Raw genomic sequence first — 17,845 nt, forward strand, 5'->3', positions numbered from 1 at the left:
TTTATGAAAAATGTGTGAATTTTGTTGGTAAGTACAGAAAAACCTTTTTAGGTATTTAATATTATTGCATATTATGTATAAATGTGTTGCATAAGCATAAAAGATTAGAACAGTGTCAGAAAAGGCACATTTATGAACTTATTTTCTGAGAGATGTAGAAGAAACTTTGGAGATGAAAAAGTATAAGAAAATAATAATTTTAAAAAATCATGTGTTTCGTCCTCTTTTTTTTTTCCTTTACCTGTCTTCTCTCCTGTTTAGAGAAGGAATTCTTTCCAAACTTCTGTTTATCAGATCTTCCCTTACTTTGTTCTCCAGTGCTTGCCACCTCTCTTGGTTCTTCCTGAAGGAGAAGGAAAGAAAAAATTCCCAGCAGCAAACCCCTAACTACACATACTTTTTCCCCTTTTCTTATTTTAACTACCAAAACCCTAACATTAATGCAATAAATGCAACCAGTAAGAGCACACAAGGGTTTCTGCACAAGTTATTTAAATCACATAAGATCATATGGTCCCAAGGACCCTTAGCCATTCCTTGACAACTCACATCCAACAACTAGAGGGTTCAGTGCCATGTCTGCTTTTCATAGAATCATACCATAGAATGGCTTGGGTTGGAAGGGACCTTAAAGATCACCCAGTTCCAACCCCCCTGCCATGGGCAGGGATGCCACCCACTAGACCAGGCTGCTCAGGGCCTCGTCCAACCTGGCCTTGAACACCTCCAGGGATGGGGCATCCACAGCTTCTCTGGGCAACCTGTTCCAGTGCCTCACCAACCTCTGAGTGAAGAATTTCCCCCTAACATCTAATGCAAATCTCCCCTAAACTTAAGATTAGTTTACAACTATTCCCCCTTGTCCTGTCACTATCTGCCCAAGCAAAAAGTTGCTCTCCATCTTTTTTATAGTAGTACTGAAATACTTTAAGTACCGAAGCCTTTAAGTACTGAAAGGCTGCAATGAGGTCTCCCTGGAGCTTTCTCTTCACGCTGAATAGCCCCCGCTCTCAGCCTTTCTTCACGGGAAAGTTGCTATGATCATCAGCCCTCTGATCATCTTCATGGACCTCCTCTGGCTCTAACAGGTCCATATCCTTCTTTTTCTGAGGGACACCCTTCAAACCCAACTCTCTCCAATTTGGAGATATTTTTTTTTAATTTAAAAATAATCTTTTCTCCTTTTCTCATGTCATGCACAGCAGGGAGTTGGGAGAGAGACTTCATTATTTTAATAAACTCAAGTCAACAAAAAGAAAATGATCAGAGTAAGGTTTATAAATCTATAAAATAATTGCCTAATTCAGTTAAATTATACTCCTAAACTTATAAAACTTATGAGCTTTTCATCAATCAATTTTATTTCATAAAATAAAGCACCAGTTTCAAAACACTTTACACCATGAAAATATTTCACAGAAGAAACTTACGAACCCCCTATTTTTCTATCATCAATCTGCCTGTCAAGCAAATAAATATATAAAGAAAGCAATAATCTTTTGCAACAGTCTACCAGAAAAGATCACACTTACCTTTTTTTACAGCTGCCAGACTCATCTGCAGCACTATCACCTTCAGCAACAGCATCTGTATATTTATTGATGGAATCAAGGACAGAAAGAACCTCACTTTGTGAACTGGAGGGCAGCAACAAGTTCAGAATCCCGTGCAACGTTCCCATTGGCACCCTTGTCAGTTTGGATAAATAACCTGCCAGTCGGAGCTCCTGGAGGATTAATGAGTGGAAGCAGCATAGGAAGAGAAGGGAAGGAAAGGGTTAGTGAATTTTAATTGCTAGTGGTAAAAAATAATTCATCATAGAAACAAAAAGTATTACTGAAAATCATTTTAGTGGTTTTGGTGTCAAGTGGTCACAGTCCTGCGTTCATTGCTTCCATCCACACTGGCCCACATGCATTGAAGTATTCCATTTCATTACAAATACATGCAATTTAAATTCTAAACAACCGGTTCCTCTCATTTTGTCTGCTTAAAGGAGATACTCAATGCCAGAAAAATCACAATGCAATCATATTCTAGAATGTAAGGTTTACTTAATTTATGGATTGTAATGTTATCAACATAGGAATGAAGCAATATGGCATTTTTTGGTCTGCAAAATCAGAAAAAAATAACCTCTGAAACCTAATGACAACATTTACATGTCACCATGGTTGGGCATTTCATTGTTTAGCTTCTCATAACACCACATTCTGTGATAAGCTCAGAGAATAGCTTGTAATACTTGTCAGTAAGAGAAGGAAACATCTTCAGCCCCCTAAAAATGTTTTTTCTTTTCTTTTCTGGCCCAAAGGTTGTTGGTAAATTATATTCACACAGTGTCCAAACAGACTAAGTTCAAATTCAGTTGTTCCCTAGACGATGAATCAGACCAATTCCCTGTCTCTCTCTAAGCACCCAAACCACATTGTTACTTGCTGCTCAGCTGTCAAAACTACTCTGTCCCCAGGGCTGTTTCTGCAGATTTCTCATGTGTATCAAATATAAAACAGCCTACAGTATACTGAGACAAGCAGAGATTTCTCTCCAAAATGCAGAAGTAGTCACTCCCCAAAGTCTCCTAGGCTCTTAAGTATTGCTGCATGTTTTCCATGGAAACCACTGAGATACCAGAATGAATGAGACAAAATGCTAAGATTGATCACAGATTACTAAGTTGTTGGGTATTTCAAATATCCATTATTTTCATCCTGAAATGGGTACCGTAGTTAGGAAAGAGAGACATCTGTTCATGGTTCTTAAGTAAGAAGTCATTTGATTCTTCTGTAGGGAAGATGTAAAGAAGGCCTTAAATCTTAATACAGACAGATAAGTTTAATTTCTGTAGTCAATGTATACAGACTGCTTGGTCTTTAAAAACTGTTGTTCCAGAAACTTGCAAAAAAACATAAAAATGGCATCTCTGTGACCCATCCGTCCCTCTGACAGAATGGTCTCAGCAGGACCTTTAACTCCATAATTTATATGCGGATGATTATTTATATGCGTCATGACTTCAGTACTGCTTTCCTCTGTAATAGTTTCCTCTTTAAAATATTCCTTCCTCCACTCTGACCCTTACCTTTCTGCATCAAGTATGATTTGTACTGGAAGGCAACCCTCAGTGGTATTCTAACCCAGCAGAATTCATGATTAAGTCATCCTCCAAGGTGCCACAGTGCTGTCAACAGTACCAAAAGTGGCACCAGCCAGGTGCACCTAGCATATGTCTGACAAAGTGAGTGCTGATGTGTGAGCAGGCACCTGCAGTAGCACTTAGAAAAACCCACAGGTACCTGGACCAGCTTGCGTAAACAGGAAGGAGAAGTGAATGTGCATTCAAATACAGGAATGGTCATGCTAGTCAGACCAAAGGCTCTCCAGTATGGGGTGAATTTCAATCTTCAGGCATATTAGAGACAGTAAAGTACTGCAAAGATTAGAAATTTGTGTGTTTTGTAACATTAATGGATAAAAATGTTATTTGTGCCACCAATAACCTCATCTGTATTCTCTGAATTTCGCCAGAGTATAAATAGGGATGTATGAACTGTGGTTTGCAAACAGTAGAATTACTTTTAAGTATTTTGTCTGAGCAATGTGTATTTAAACACCTATATGCAAGAATCAATTAACTTGATTCATGCTGTGTTTCAAGCTTACCGTGCTGTTACCCCATGACAGTCTGTCTCCATCATTTGTTTTCTCTAAAAATCAACTAGTGTACCTGGGGCTATAGCTACATGCTCATTTATAAGTAACTTCTCACCGAGAGGCTTATGATCCTGAACTCACTATCATTCTAGCAAATCTCTTATCGACCTAGATCTGCTTCCATAGGGACATAAGCTGCAAGACAAAATGTAGGAAAGTGAAACTTATCTGGTTTTCCAAGAAGGCTACATCCACAGTTCTAAAAACTAGTTTAAAGGAGAAAATCCTCTATAAAGAAAAGAATAAGTGTAAGATACAGAGGTACAATACTATAGTTTCTTAATACGTGTCAGTATAATGTGCCTATAAATTGTAAGAAAACGGGGAAAAAAGATTTAAAAATCAATTCCTATATCAACACACAGGATAAACATATCCCAAAGAAGGAACATATTACACTGTGAGCCTTAATAAATTAATAAACTCCTATTCTACTAAGTGTGTACTTCTTTACAGTTGAATTACTACTATTCAAGTTTGGAATTACAGTTGGAATTATTATATTATGAAAATTGCTGTGAACAGAATTCATTTTTGTGTATCTGAAGGGGCTATCTGTATAGGTCTTATGGAATTTCATAAACTCCATGTCCCAAAGTATCCCTGGACTACCTTTTATAACACTAAATGTAAATACAAAAAATCCCACTCTGGTGTATCTAATACATATTTCTACACGCTAAAAATTTCTTCAGGGAATCTTATGAACAAAACATACAGCACAGTCCCCCAGGTATACACTGAACAGTGTGTCCAGTTTTTCAGCTGTAGTGAGTTGACAATAATGCTCATAAACCTCCTTCTGTCTTCAAGATATAAAAATTATAGTTATCAAGGTCACTGCTCACCTGCTAGGGTGCTAAAGGGACTGGGTACTGTGAAAATTATGACATACTGTTTGCATGCATCTGTAATCTGCACAACAATTATTTTAATTTCTGAACTTGCAGAATGCCTACCATGCTGTTCAGAAGCTGTTTCAGGATACATCTGTGCCAAAGGATTAGAAACCCAACAGTCATCACAAGAAGACAATTGAATTGTCAGCAACATAATCAACAGGGTATACCTATGCTGTAGAAAAGCAAGATCCAGCTTTCCCCAAGCCAAATGGTAAGATCTTCGGGAATGTAACACAAGAAGTGTCACTATTAAAAAACTTCTAGAATAGACACTAGCTTACAGTAACATGCAAAACCAGAATATTCCTGGTTAGTACTGGGCAGTTAATTGATAAACATAATCAATACTTCCCAATGAAAAAGAGCATTATATTTGAACTGAAATGCTAAGAAAAGAGCGAAGGTCTGTTGGGAAAGGACCAACATTTCTCTTGTAATGATTCAAAGTCAGAAGAAGTAGCACTTAGCCACTGGGTTTGCCTCTCTTCTTGGTGTCCCTTCCACTAAGTCCTACACTGCTGCTTCATCATTCAGCTGATCTTAATATGGCACACATCTTGAATTTAATGCCTTCACGAGAGAGGTAAATGTTGAGGCTCTATCACACACAGCTAACTCAGAAGCAGCAGAAAACCATTTCACATCATCCTTTGCAAGATAAGAAGTCTTCTGCTGAGCAGCTGTCTTGTTATATGCAACTTCTTCCTACCGTTCTATGCCCAGGGGTATGGCAAGCTAAGAACCAGAGTACAAGATTAATGCAGTGTTCATGCTCTTTTTTAAGAGTTCCCACTTAGTGCTGAGTGTTTTCACCAGCCCAGGAAATAGCTAAATGAACACTGTACAAGGCCCCAGCCATTCCTTCAATTAGTCCAAAATCACAAAGCAACAGCAGATTTAAAAGCACTGAAATTACACTATGATAATGGTCTCAGTAGTGTTAATCTGGAAGAGTTGGTCTGTGCTGTTTAAAGCCTACGTAACAGTCAGCATTTCTGGATGCAAAATGTTTTGTCAGATAAAAATATAATGAACTAGGAAAAAAAAGTATAAAAGAATTTACAAGACTGGTCCACCAAGACCTATGACTTAAACTACAGCAGTATAGGGAAAGACGAGCAAAGGCCAAAGGACCTTTCAAAGCATTTTCAATTTCTGTATGTGTTCTGATGTTTATTTTTCACTGATGCTGAAAATAATTTATTTCTTATCTTACATTTACGATATTTAACAAGTATCTGAAGTATTGTATGTTTCAGCAAAACATTCATAGAAGCCTGTTAAATCCTTACCCGTTTTACCAAATTAAAAAAAAAAAAAAAAATGTTGAACAGGACAAAAGATCCATTCTCTTTTCACCTAGAAACATGTTCTGAAATTTTCAGTTGTTACACAAACTGCAATTACAAATGGGAAAATGAAGCCTCAATTTAATATCACCTCTGAAAAGTGTTATAGCTGTTGCTGCCCATGTTACTGTTCCACAACTTAATGCATAACTGAAAATAGTTGGTGACTGCCTCATCAGCAGTACACAGGTTATTTTAATGGAACATAAATGAATACATGTAAAATTTAAAGCTATAAAGAAATAATCAGATTAAAACTCACCATCTTGTGAATATTTACCACATAAACATCCTACAAAGGCAGACAGCAGAAAGTTTTTTTCAGGAGCTCTGCGTGCAGCAGCCATGGGGGCAGGAAACACAATGAGAAGGAGTTTAAGGCTGCAGTAGAATTCAGCAGTTGCTGACAGCCATATCTGTTTACCATATGCCAAACTGTCAAGGTGAATATGGTAGCAAGACAGTTTGAAAAAAAGGGGTTGCAACATAAAAATTAAAGAGAAAAACAATAATAATAAAAAAGCTACAAAAACACATAGCTTGGATTTAAAACTAGAAGGCTGGTAAAGCTGGTTGTGACCTCCTCAGCAACACCTTCAAATGCTACACTTTGTAAAACATGTCAGAATGGATTTTTGGTGCTTATATTATTATGCCCAGAGAATAGGAAACCTTGAAAGCATAAGACCAGGTTTGAATTCCACTCTAACTTAATTCATTAGCACAAAGTGAGATAGTCCATTCCAGGACAGCACCTTAACCATCAGGCTGCCAGATGAGTCAAGTCTCTTCCAGTGAGGCTAATGCAATGATTCCACTTTGAATGGAGCCCGAGTGTCCCCATGAGAGACAGACTGAAGTGATTATCAAACTCCTGTGAGCTTTAGGAGATCTTGCTGCAAGTTCCTTGCCCAAATCAGAGTAAGGGTCTGAAAGCATGTGTGACCTACCACGTGAATCTCCTAATGCAAATATAATATACAGGAGTCCCGCTCCAAGCTGATCTCAAGTAGACATCTAACTCAACAGAAGATAAAGAGTTCAGAAACCTGAGTAGAAACAAACCCGAGACTCAGGAAAAGCTGACAGCCCCTTAGTCTAAGTTATCCCTCCTTGGCTCGCTAGCATATGAAGTTCCCAATTTGTGATACAGGTGGCTGCAACTGCAACTGTCCTTGAAAGGTAAGACACCTAGATGGTAAAAGCTGTAGAACCTATAGTCTTTTTTTTTTTTTTTTTACCCTGATATTAGTTACTTAGCTAAACCAAAACCTGCAAATAGAATTTAGGAACAACAGTGATTCACTTTTAATGCCCTTTGTGGCACTGACAGGCAGCCAACAAACAATAAATTATGACCAACGAAGAAGAAATGTTCTTTCTGAAAATAGTATGAGTAATGACACTAGAAAATTTAACTAGCAGTGCTTTTATCATTTAGTTTTGTAACACAATCAATGCTATTCATTTCTCACATAGACTGAAACCTAAACAGAACCCCTGTCTTAACACGTGGAAATCAAACAATAAATCTGTCTGTAAACCAGAAACTCATGCAATTTAGTTCTCTCCACAGAATGAAATGCAGTAAGACAACTGCTGGAAAGGATTTATAAGTGAAGAAGAAGTAGTGTAACTTAGTAAAATTAAAAAAGCTGAAAAGTAGATCAGAATTAATTGAAGTCAACAGTAATATATGCTGCAAACACCAGAACTGGTAGTGACTATTAGCAGAACTGGGTCCAAATATATCTGCAACAGTTCCCAAAAAAGAAGAAAAGCTGATCTGCTGATACAGCTGTAATTTAAACCTGGAAGCTTTGTTCAATTTCATGCTTACCTGACTATAAAGTGCCAAAAATGCATCCATTTCTATATTTTCCAGAAGATCTTCAAGCACCATGCAATTCCACTGCTCATCTCTCAAGCTGAAGTGAAAGACAGAATTAACATTGAAATCTTCTCAGGTGCAATGACTGTATTATAGGAAACAATAACTGAAAGTCATCCATTCAGGAGGCAAAACTCTGTCAGCCAAGTTGGCTGAGCAGCATAACCTCTAAAATAAGTCAGTTTCTCCTCCTCTCTTCTCCCCTAAACCACAACACAAAATCAGAGCAGAATCTGAGGCCATGTTCTTGCACATAATACAAATCTGAAATTGCTCCAAAGGACTGTCATTCAACCAGTCCCCCCATCACCTCATTTTCATCACAATGCTTTTCAGCATTTTGTGGACTTTTTTGTTTCTGAAATAACAATAAATTGTTACCTTCCTCATTACTGATTTTTTTTCTTTCCAGACCAACTTATGAAGCCATTACAATGTTATCTGGGAAAAGTGCAAGATTCATTTCTTCCATTATGTTTACAGGTAAATAGTAAAGACTAGCTGTTGCTCCTTTGAAGGCCTGACTGACACACCTGTATCCTGTAGTATTCCCAAGCCAGTAACCTGTTTGCTCTTCTAAGAGAGACATCAATGACAGCTCCAGCCCCTTTAGAGTTAAAACAGACTTAAGAGTGCTACAACTCCACTCAAAGCCTATCTAAGCTATTTTAATAAACCAATTGGTTCAAAGGAAACCCTCTTTGTAATGGAAAACACCCTCTACGAATCTTACATGAAACTTGAGATGTGGTAGGCTTTTAATAGTGTGCAATACAAGTGGAAATGTACTTTCTAACTCCTGTAACCCTAATGTAATACAGTATTTTGTAATTTTGCACATTATCATCTATTTTTGCTAGGTGACCTTCATACAAGACAGGTATTTCTACATCTCTCCTAAGAGGCATTTTTTTTTCCCCACTGACACCTTTACTTAAAGGTACTTAACTTTTCCACTGATACCTTTACTTATATATGACATCAAAAATAACTGTGGGACAGGGAATTCAGTCTACAGTGGAGATGGAAATTCGATTTTATTTTCTCAGTTACTTCCTCTGACCCCAACTGAGCAGGTTTCATTGAAGTCCTTAGTCACCTTCTTGGGAGATGAAGAAACAGGATTAGAATTCTTTTCCCCCTTGCTGCTAGAAGTATTGTTACGTTTTCACTGGCTCCATCAAGATATGGTGACTGTCACGAAGAACATCACCATCCAAATGCAACTAAGTTATTTCCTATTTCTTATTTCAGTGCTCCTGAGACTTCTCAGTTATGCTCTGGGCCACAGTCCCTCTCCAGCACAGCAGACATTTCGTCTGTTGTTTCTCTGTGCTATCTTAAAGTCTGTAATGACTGTGGTGATTTAGCAATACCTGAGACCAAAGCACTCACCTTTGCTGGTGCAGATTTATAAATTGGTTACATTTATTCATGGCCTGTCTTAGCAGAACTGTCACCTGTCTGTCTGCATTCATTTCTACAGGTTCACTTGAAAGCCCCAATCCATCCGGTGTCCACCTCTGCTTATTCATTAGATGTTGTTGCTGCTGAGCTGACTCCTTATGCAACATTTCATACTCCAGCTTCCTGTCAAGTTCTTCAATCTCCTAGAGGTTGAAAACACAATCTTGAAGTTCATAAATTATCTTACAAGAACAAGTTCTAATTGGAGTGAAGAAAGAAGAGGGTATCGTAGCTTGTGTTATTAGTTTATTCATTTTCTCATTCCACCCAGCCACGTGCAGTCATTACACTTTCCAACTCATTGAATGGCTTCAGTAAACATGACTTGCATGCTGTGAACATATGAGAACAATGCCTAAAGGTATGAGCCAATTTTCATTGCGTTAAACGCTGATACTCTCTGAAACCTTCCTATGTAGAAGACATCTAGAAAGAAGACTACCGGCAAGCCTGAGATCCAAACAAAAGAATGGCACCATCAGAATTAATCTATGAGCTACATAAAGCCACCGGAACAGCTTGTGAAACTCAGCAAGACTAGTTTTAGTTATATTGCATCAATGGCTAGTATCAAAGAGATGTGAGTTCAAAGACAGTAATTCAATAAATTCACAATAGTACACTAAATTGTGTAATAAAATTAGGATTCAAATACAATGGTCTAAAAATCAAAGGTTTAAAACCCAAAGTTTTAAGTGGACTGGATCTCTCATGCCAAAGACCTCTTTGAACAAAGAATCAAAGTAGACATCAGAAGGAAGGGTTCATATTCCAGTCTTCCAATGTCATTTTTGTCTGACCTCAAAAAAGTTGCTTACTAAATATCTTAGCACCTTTCTTCCCAACCTGTAGCTTGGAAAAAATACTGAATTTTTTATCTAACTATTCTTCCACTTCATCAGCTGTATTCACACTACACATTCATTAAAGTATGGTATCTCTAAGTAAGCATCTGCTCCCTGGTCAGCAAGATGTGACACTGGAGCTCAGATCTACTCTCCTAACACCTAAAAATAATATTAACTTGCTATCTCTAAGAGTATAAAGCAAATTCACATACAGCCAGATGTGCTTTGTTTCATTGATTGGTAAAACTATCACTGATGTAGTTAAGCATTAGAGAATCCTGTGTAATCTGACATATTTGTTTTAAAGTAACAGGTGTTAATGTTTGTCAGGCAGAGGAACAAAGGAGCAGAAATAAAACACAGCAAGAGACAAAGGTTTGATTACCAGGAGATAGTTTCTGTAAACCAACAATGCCTAAAATATATTTTTCCCCAAATAAGGCTTAGCTCAGTTCCTGCACACTGGGTAAAGAATTCAGTGCTAGTTATTCTATCTTCAGTCTCTCCTTCAATACTTTTTTGCCATTTCTTCAAGGACAGAGAAGCTAAAAGCAGCCTCTTTGCAGAGGATGGGACAAAGCCCCATCTTTTCTTTGGGACTTCTTAAAATTCCTGCATTAAAAGCAATAATCCCAGATTAAATAATTTTAATACTCTGTCTATGCAGAACTTTCTCCATTCTCTACAGATTTAATGATTTATTTTTTAAATGGAATAGTATAAGCATACTAACTGCCATTTTAAGAGAAGCTCTATAGAGATGAGAGCATTAAAATTTAAGCTGGAGTTTTCATAGCAATAGCTTTCTAATGATGCCCTCAAGCAAAGAGATTCTGCTCTTAAAAAATCATTTTGTTTGTTCAACTCCAATGCTCTCCCAAGCCTCACTTGGATGGTCACAAATAGCAGACAAAACCCATCCTTATGAATACAGAGCACTGAAGTATTAAAAAAGGAATAGAAAACTGTCACATACATGTAACGTGTGTAATAAATCCAATGAACAATGAAGGGAAGAGGTCTTTCTGAAGTTTCTACTATAGAAACAATGTGAGTATGCTTGGAGGGAGACAGACAGGTAAGTATATTTATACATTTTTATTTATATATATATATAAAAAAAAAACTTTAAAAGCTCCATGATTTAAGTATATTGTGTATTTATGGATTTTCCTGTATGGCTAGCATCATATTGTCAAAAAATTTGTAACACATTCATGACGAATCATGACACTATCTCTTCCCAACGTTCTTTCTTGTAATCAACAAAATTTAACTAGTCATCAAAATACTGCTCTTCCTGACTGTATATCTCTGGATGGTACTGTAACAAAAATAAATAATCACAATATACAATCTTCTCTGGCACTAATATTTTCCTTTACTTTAGTTCTTTTATATAGAACAGTAGAGTGCACATAAACACAGAAATTCAAGGCAAGACCATCAAGAGCTGCAAACCAGTGCAACTAAATCAAAGTCAAATAAACCACTGTCACAGTTGCTGTCTCCTAATAGGAGTTTTTCTTTCTCACAACCTCATTACTTACTGGATTATGGGCTTCCAAAATCTGAATACATTCCAATTTTGACATGGTTTTTGACATGCTCAGTTGCTCAAAGAGCAAAGCTTGTACACTTATGATAGCAGTATATAGCTCCAACATTTTGATTTTTTTAACAGTCTTTTGAAACTGTAAAGAAGCAATATACTCTCCAAGTTTATTTTCCAGATCACGCAGCTGACAGTCTTTCTCAAGCAGCAACTCGTAATTAACCTAAAAAAATAATGAAACACAAAAGATAACAAGATTAACATAAAACCTTAAAACCTTACATGAACACTCATGATTTTACTACTCTGCAATTAACAAGCTGGATTAAAGCAGCAAAGAAATCAAAGCTGTTATCTTATAATGAGATACATTGTTTAAAAGAGTGTTTTTAAACATTCAATTCCAAGCTTTTACTGTATATAAATGATCACAAAATACTGCAGGAAGGTGAGATACCAATTAGATCAGGCTTTTTTTTTTTTTTTTTTTGGGGGGGGGAGGGGGGGTACAGATAACTCTAATAATACTAACCTGGAATACAGGAATACAGGGTCTATATTAATTTTTAATATAACAAAGGTAAAAATTAATAACACAAACAAATCTCTGCTTACATACATGAGTGACTAAAGAGGAAGACAAAATACATCCTTCCAATTAGTTAAAACAATACAAAGTTTATAGAAAGACTATAGTTTCAACTTAGCATGTGTTAGTTGATATTGACCAATAAAATTCAACCTACAATTCTTTAACCAAATAATGAAAAATCCTCTTATACAAACAGGTTAAACTCTAAATCAAGAGTCCACTGGTAATGGATTTCAAACAGAATTAAAATTGGACTGAATAGACTCAAACAGGATTAAATCAATATGCTTTAACTCAATTACTATGTTGCTGCCACGTATCTAACGGGATATACACAGAGAAAACCCAAGGGTGAAAGGCAAACTCTGCATTCCCAAGCACAGAATCAGATGCAATGGCATTGACAAGCCCTCCATACTCCACCACTGACATTCAGAGACAGTGAAATTGCCCCTGAATCTGTTTTTCTGCAGGACAATGTGGCCAGTGAGCAGCTGTGATTACCCTGTTTAGATGCTTCCATCTGAGCTTGTCACTCTAAGCCCCCTTTACAGTCAAAGAAAAGGGAAAAGGTGCCTGTTGGTGCGTGTCATACCCTAAAAAAACTCTTTCTACTGACATTTAAGTGTGGATGTCTAGGTTAGACTACACTGCACATATAACATTTGGGTAAGTGAATCCTCAAAGACATCAAATAATTTTCATCTTAGTTTTATTCTCTCTCGCTGTGTTACCTATCCATGCCGGCCCAGAATTTTTATTGTAAGAGAGGGAAGACAGAGCGAGCATACACAAGCATGAGAGCTGCAACCCCATTACTTAGAATTTACATCAAGTGCTGCACTACAGACTGGATTTTGAATCCAGAATCTACACACAGAAACAGCCCAACTATGACACTGCTGGGTATCTGAGTGCAGGGTTTTTCCTCTCACTCCATCTCTAAATTCTCTTCTGCTCCTAAAAAAAATCTAAGAAGTTTCACAGCATGTAAAAAAGTTTTCAGAAATAATATTGGAAACTTAAGAAAATGCTTATTTATTTTAACAGAAATGCACAAGCAACCGCTCCCTGTGACAGAATGGAAGGACCACAGCCACCAGAGGAGGCATCTCAAAACCTTTTAAAGATGTTTTGATTAATTTACTGTCACTCAGAGCAGGTATTCCCATTTGCATGCTATGGAAAGGTAGTTATCCCATCCAGTTTGGCCCCTCTCTTAAAGAATGGGAAGAGATGAACATCCCTATTTAATTCAGATATCTACATGGTAGGTATCTTAGCACGGATCCTAAGGCATCCGGTGAGATACATTTATATGTGCAGCCTTAATCTCTCTACAGTTCTGTCTAGAAAATAGGAATAATAATAAAGACCAGTATGTTTATTAGAAAGGTTAGCATTACATTTATAGTCCTCCAAGATACTCTGCTATACGGCACCACAGAGTTCTTACACAATAAATTCAATAATCTCAAACGAGATTTCTTTAAAAATATCTGAAGTTAGTTACAACATTTCATTAGTGTAAATAGCACTGTGTTGCACCACCATACATACTCTTAGCCTTATCCCTTCATTAAAATATTTGAGATGCCCACAATTAACAATAGTACCTGAGAAGCCCAGCTTAAGGAGGTGCTCCAGCAGGCCCTGCCACTTGCTCTGTGGAAAGGCCCCAGGGAGAGGTGAAGGGCAAAGCTCTACCAGGCACGTGTCAACATATACCCTGTGGCACTGGTGAGTCACACCATTTATAGGAAAAAGAATTATCAAGTAGTTGTCCATCAAGTGTGAACAATAACACTGAAGGTGAACTGCAGTCTTTAGACACTATATGACTTGCCATTGGCGCAGATCTGATTTGGCCCCTCAGTATCTCTCTGCACAAATAAAGAAAGATGATGCATATTCAAGTCATTAACACCTTATTAGCTTTCCATTCATGTTAGCTTTGTATTCTATTTGTGTTAATCAGAATTATATATCTTTTACTCTATTCACAATTAGCCTTAAAGCATCATTTATGGAGACTGCCACCAATCTTTTAGATCCCTGAGACAATATACATGCAATATGATGCCCAAGAATTTTCTCTGGAAATTATATTGATAAGAAACTTGCCAAGAGAGATTGTGTTTCATCCAAATTCTATTACCCGATAGACGGAGTTAAATTTACAATGTGATTTGCAACCAAATATGCTTGTGATATGTTCATGTGATATTCTCCAAAGTCTCCATTATATCATCTGGAATGTCCTTGAACACAAGGGAAGGAAGGTTACCATCAGGAAGTATTTCCTACTAATGTGAATTAAGCCAAGTACAACTCAAGAGTAAGAAACCACGCTACAGTCACAAAGTAGAGACAAGAATAATTTTCTTGTTATTTTTAACAAGTCTCCATCTTAAAAGACAGACATTGTCTTTCAACATTACTGTTATCTAAAGAATTGATCTTGAAAAATATAGGTGTAGGACACTAAAAACTAAGAAAGCATATGGGTAACACACACATTGGATATTTGGGTTTGGAAGAGAATTCAGCTCAGAGATCACACTGGAAATACAGTAAAACAAAATTCTAAAAACTAAGTTGTTATTTTTTAGCACTGGAGGCAGAGATCTCTAGTGAAAACCAAAAGTAATGGCCGAAATTTGGAGTTTATGGAAAAAGAGCTGAGCTGCCTCCAAGTGCTCATAAAAAAAACCACAACATTAAAAAGTAGATGACTTGTACCTTAGGCCAGACACAGAAATATCCATTGCTTGTTCCTACGTTCCAGTTTTTAGTAGGAAATATTCAATACTAATATTACTTTTATGTATATATCTTCTATATTCTTTGCAGGCAGGTGAGAAACAAGTAAAATGAATTTGAGACCTTTTCTTCTCTGTGTAATGCTTTTTACTGAAAAGCTAGTAACTTTAACATTTCCCATCTAACCTCACAATCCAACAGCTCATAAGCATTCAGAGCCCCATACTGTACTCTAGCAACACCAATTGGAAATCAAATAAAATCAAAAACTGCAGAACATTCTACGAATCATGACTTTGAATTAGATTGCACAAGACAGACAAGCCCACCTGACTGGGGTTTGTTTGTTGTTGTTTCATTGTTTTATCTCCCCAAAGCAAACTGATTTCCAAAATCCAAATAGTTATTTCAAGATATTCTTATGAGCCATTGACACAAGACAAAGGCCTGGAAGCAAGACTATTCCACACATCAGTGCTGAGGCAAATTTTTAAACAAAATCTTCCTTTGAAAGCCTGCGCACAAGACAAACTTCTCCAATAAGACTCAAGTTTTTGTTTTGAAAGGCATGTTGAATTAATGATTATACTACTGATCTTTGTTACATTCTGCCCTTTGCGACAGAGGATAAAGCTCTCAAAAGCAATTAGCAATTTTCAGAGCCACACTGTCTGACTATCTGATCTTTCAAGGTCTCAGTTCTTAAGTTCCCACTGACTTGCCCTGAAAATGTATTTCATTACCTGTAATTCTAAAGACTTTTCTCATGCATGTCTATTACTATTGATTTTTTTTAGCCCAGAAGGGTAAACAGAAGAAACAATGTATTTTACTACTGTCTTTCTTTCGATACAGGTAAATGCTTTTTCAGAAAGGAACTGCTACATAATCATGCCAAGTGCACAGGACACCTCAACACAGCTATGAAACGCAGATGAATTAGATAGTCCGCATACTGTAAGACTAGGCCGTAAACTTTCTTCCATGGCCTCTCAGCTCACTACATCCTGTCTAAAATTTCTTCTCTGGCATGTCTGTTTTATAGGATTTCAAAACAATATATCCCACTGCTGTTTTCATAAGCACTGGCTAGAAAAAAGTTTATAGCCATCCTGTAGGCTGCAAAACAGAGACAAGAACCCACAACACCATGCGAACACCGCAGGAGAAAAGCAACAGTGAACAGAGGAGAAATAAAGCAGAACATTGCTCCATTGTTCCCCCCCCCTTTGAATTGGCTGTGAAAAATCGGATAGTTAATTCTGAGTTAGATGACAGAAGTGTTTACATTAATGCAAAATTTAGAAGCATAAGATTCTAAATGAGGAATGAGGCAACAAACTGCAAAAGGCAGAAAAAAAAAAAACAAAAACTTTTCTTCTGTGATCAACATAATGTTTATTGTAGTACTTCTTTGTTCTAATGATAATGTGAGAACTAATGAGTTTCCTTAACAATAGTTTAGTTTCCTTATTGGGAAAAGCTCAAAGCATTTGGCTTTTCACAACTAATATGCAGCTGTACAATTAAAACAACAACAGGTATGCCAGATGGCACATGTAAAACTAAAATAATGAGGCTTAGAGAAGCTAACTTTCCAATTTTAAAACAAGATTCTAACAAAAGTTTAAGTCAATGATCACACCAAATGTGTTATCAAAACGAATGCCTAAGAGAAGGACCTATACTCAATTGTCCTTTTAAGCAACAGTAAAAAAAAAAAAAATTAAAAATGAAAGGAGATTTTGGAGGTCATGATATTAGGAATTGAAAACAAAAGTACAAATGCCTCCAGTTATGAATTAGATACAATTAGATACATCCTTGGATAAAAGCTGTTAAATTATTAAAGACTGGTAAAACACACTTGGCCACTCTTTGCGTTCTTGTCTAAGCATCTGCTCTCAGTTTCAAAGACTGGATGTTGGACTAGATAAACCTTTGCTTTTACCATCTGCAACCAATAATAACAATATGCTAATCTCACATAAAATTATTTCTGAATAAACATATTGACCCATTCCTTGGGATCCAGGTACAAAAAGCAGAAGAAACAGGTGTACAAAATTTCTTCCAAATTTATGATAAAATTGGTATTGCAGTCATTCGTGAAATTATTTTTTATCTGCCATTGGAACAATTTGCCCAGGGAGGTGGTGGAGTCACCATCACTGTGGGTGTTTAAGGAAAGACTGGGCATGGTGCTTAGGGACATGGTTTAGCGGGTGATATTGGTGGTAGGGAGGTGTTTGGACCAGATGATCTTGAAGGTCTTTTCCAACCTTAATAATTCTATGATTCTACCAATTTCAACTTCCAATGACACTTGCTCTGGCTAGTGCTTATATAGCTGAGCACTACTTATGTCTAACTGTTGTCATTGTAATATACCTCAGATACAGAGAAGTAATATTACTCATATTTCACAAATGGGAAAATGAAGCAGAGAGAGGTTAAAGAAGATGAATATCTCATGGAAAGTCTACTGGCAGAGAAGGAAAAAACCTCCAAAACCCCATATTGACACTGGTCCTTCCATTCCTTAAGGATTAACAATAGATTGGGACTGGGACCCTTTCAAAAGGTACCAACAAGAATCAAGGCTCCCCTTCAATGAGTTGTGTATAAATAAACTCAGTATAAAACTACCCAAAATGTATTGGAATCTAAGAACCCGTTTCTGTGTTTTCAGTAGCATTAACAAGGCCCATGAATAAAAAATCTTGTTCAGTAGTGAAGCACAATCCACTGTTCTATGATTCTA

At 36.9% G+C, this 17,845-nt stretch overlaps 1 protein-coding gene across 5 annotated transcripts in view; it reads right to left on the reverse strand.

Moving 5' to 3' along the window:
• EVC2 (EvC ciliary complex subunit 2) overlaps nucleotides 1–17,845 on the reverse strand; it is a 70,724-nt gene that overhangs the window by 2,762 nt on the left and 50,117 nt on the right. For all 5 annotated transcript variants that reach the window (XM_040555510.1, XM_040555507.1, XM_040555508.1 and 2 more), the window contains 5 exons: nucleotides 11,722–11,949; nucleotides 9,252–9,466; nucleotides 7,806–7,893; nucleotides 1,533–1,726; nucleotides 242–343 (listed from right to left, as the gene is read on the reverse strand). In XM_040555510.1, the coding sequence (XP_040411444.1) occupies nucleotides 242–343; nucleotides 1,533–1,726; nucleotides 7,806–7,893; nucleotides 9,252–9,466; nucleotides 11,722–11,949 (827 nt within the window). The remainder of the gene's footprint in view (nucleotides 1–241; nucleotides 344–1,532; nucleotides 1,727–7,805; nucleotides 7,894–9,251; nucleotides 9,467–11,721; nucleotides 11,950–17,845) is intronic.

Source organism: Cygnus olor, chromosome 4, assembly GCF_009769625.2.
Source record: "Cygnus olor isolate bCygOlo1 chromosome 4, bCygOlo1.pri.v2, whole genome shotgun sequence".
Lineage (NCBI taxonomy): Eukaryota > Metazoa > Chordata > Aves > Anseriformes > Anatidae > Cygnus > Cygnus olor.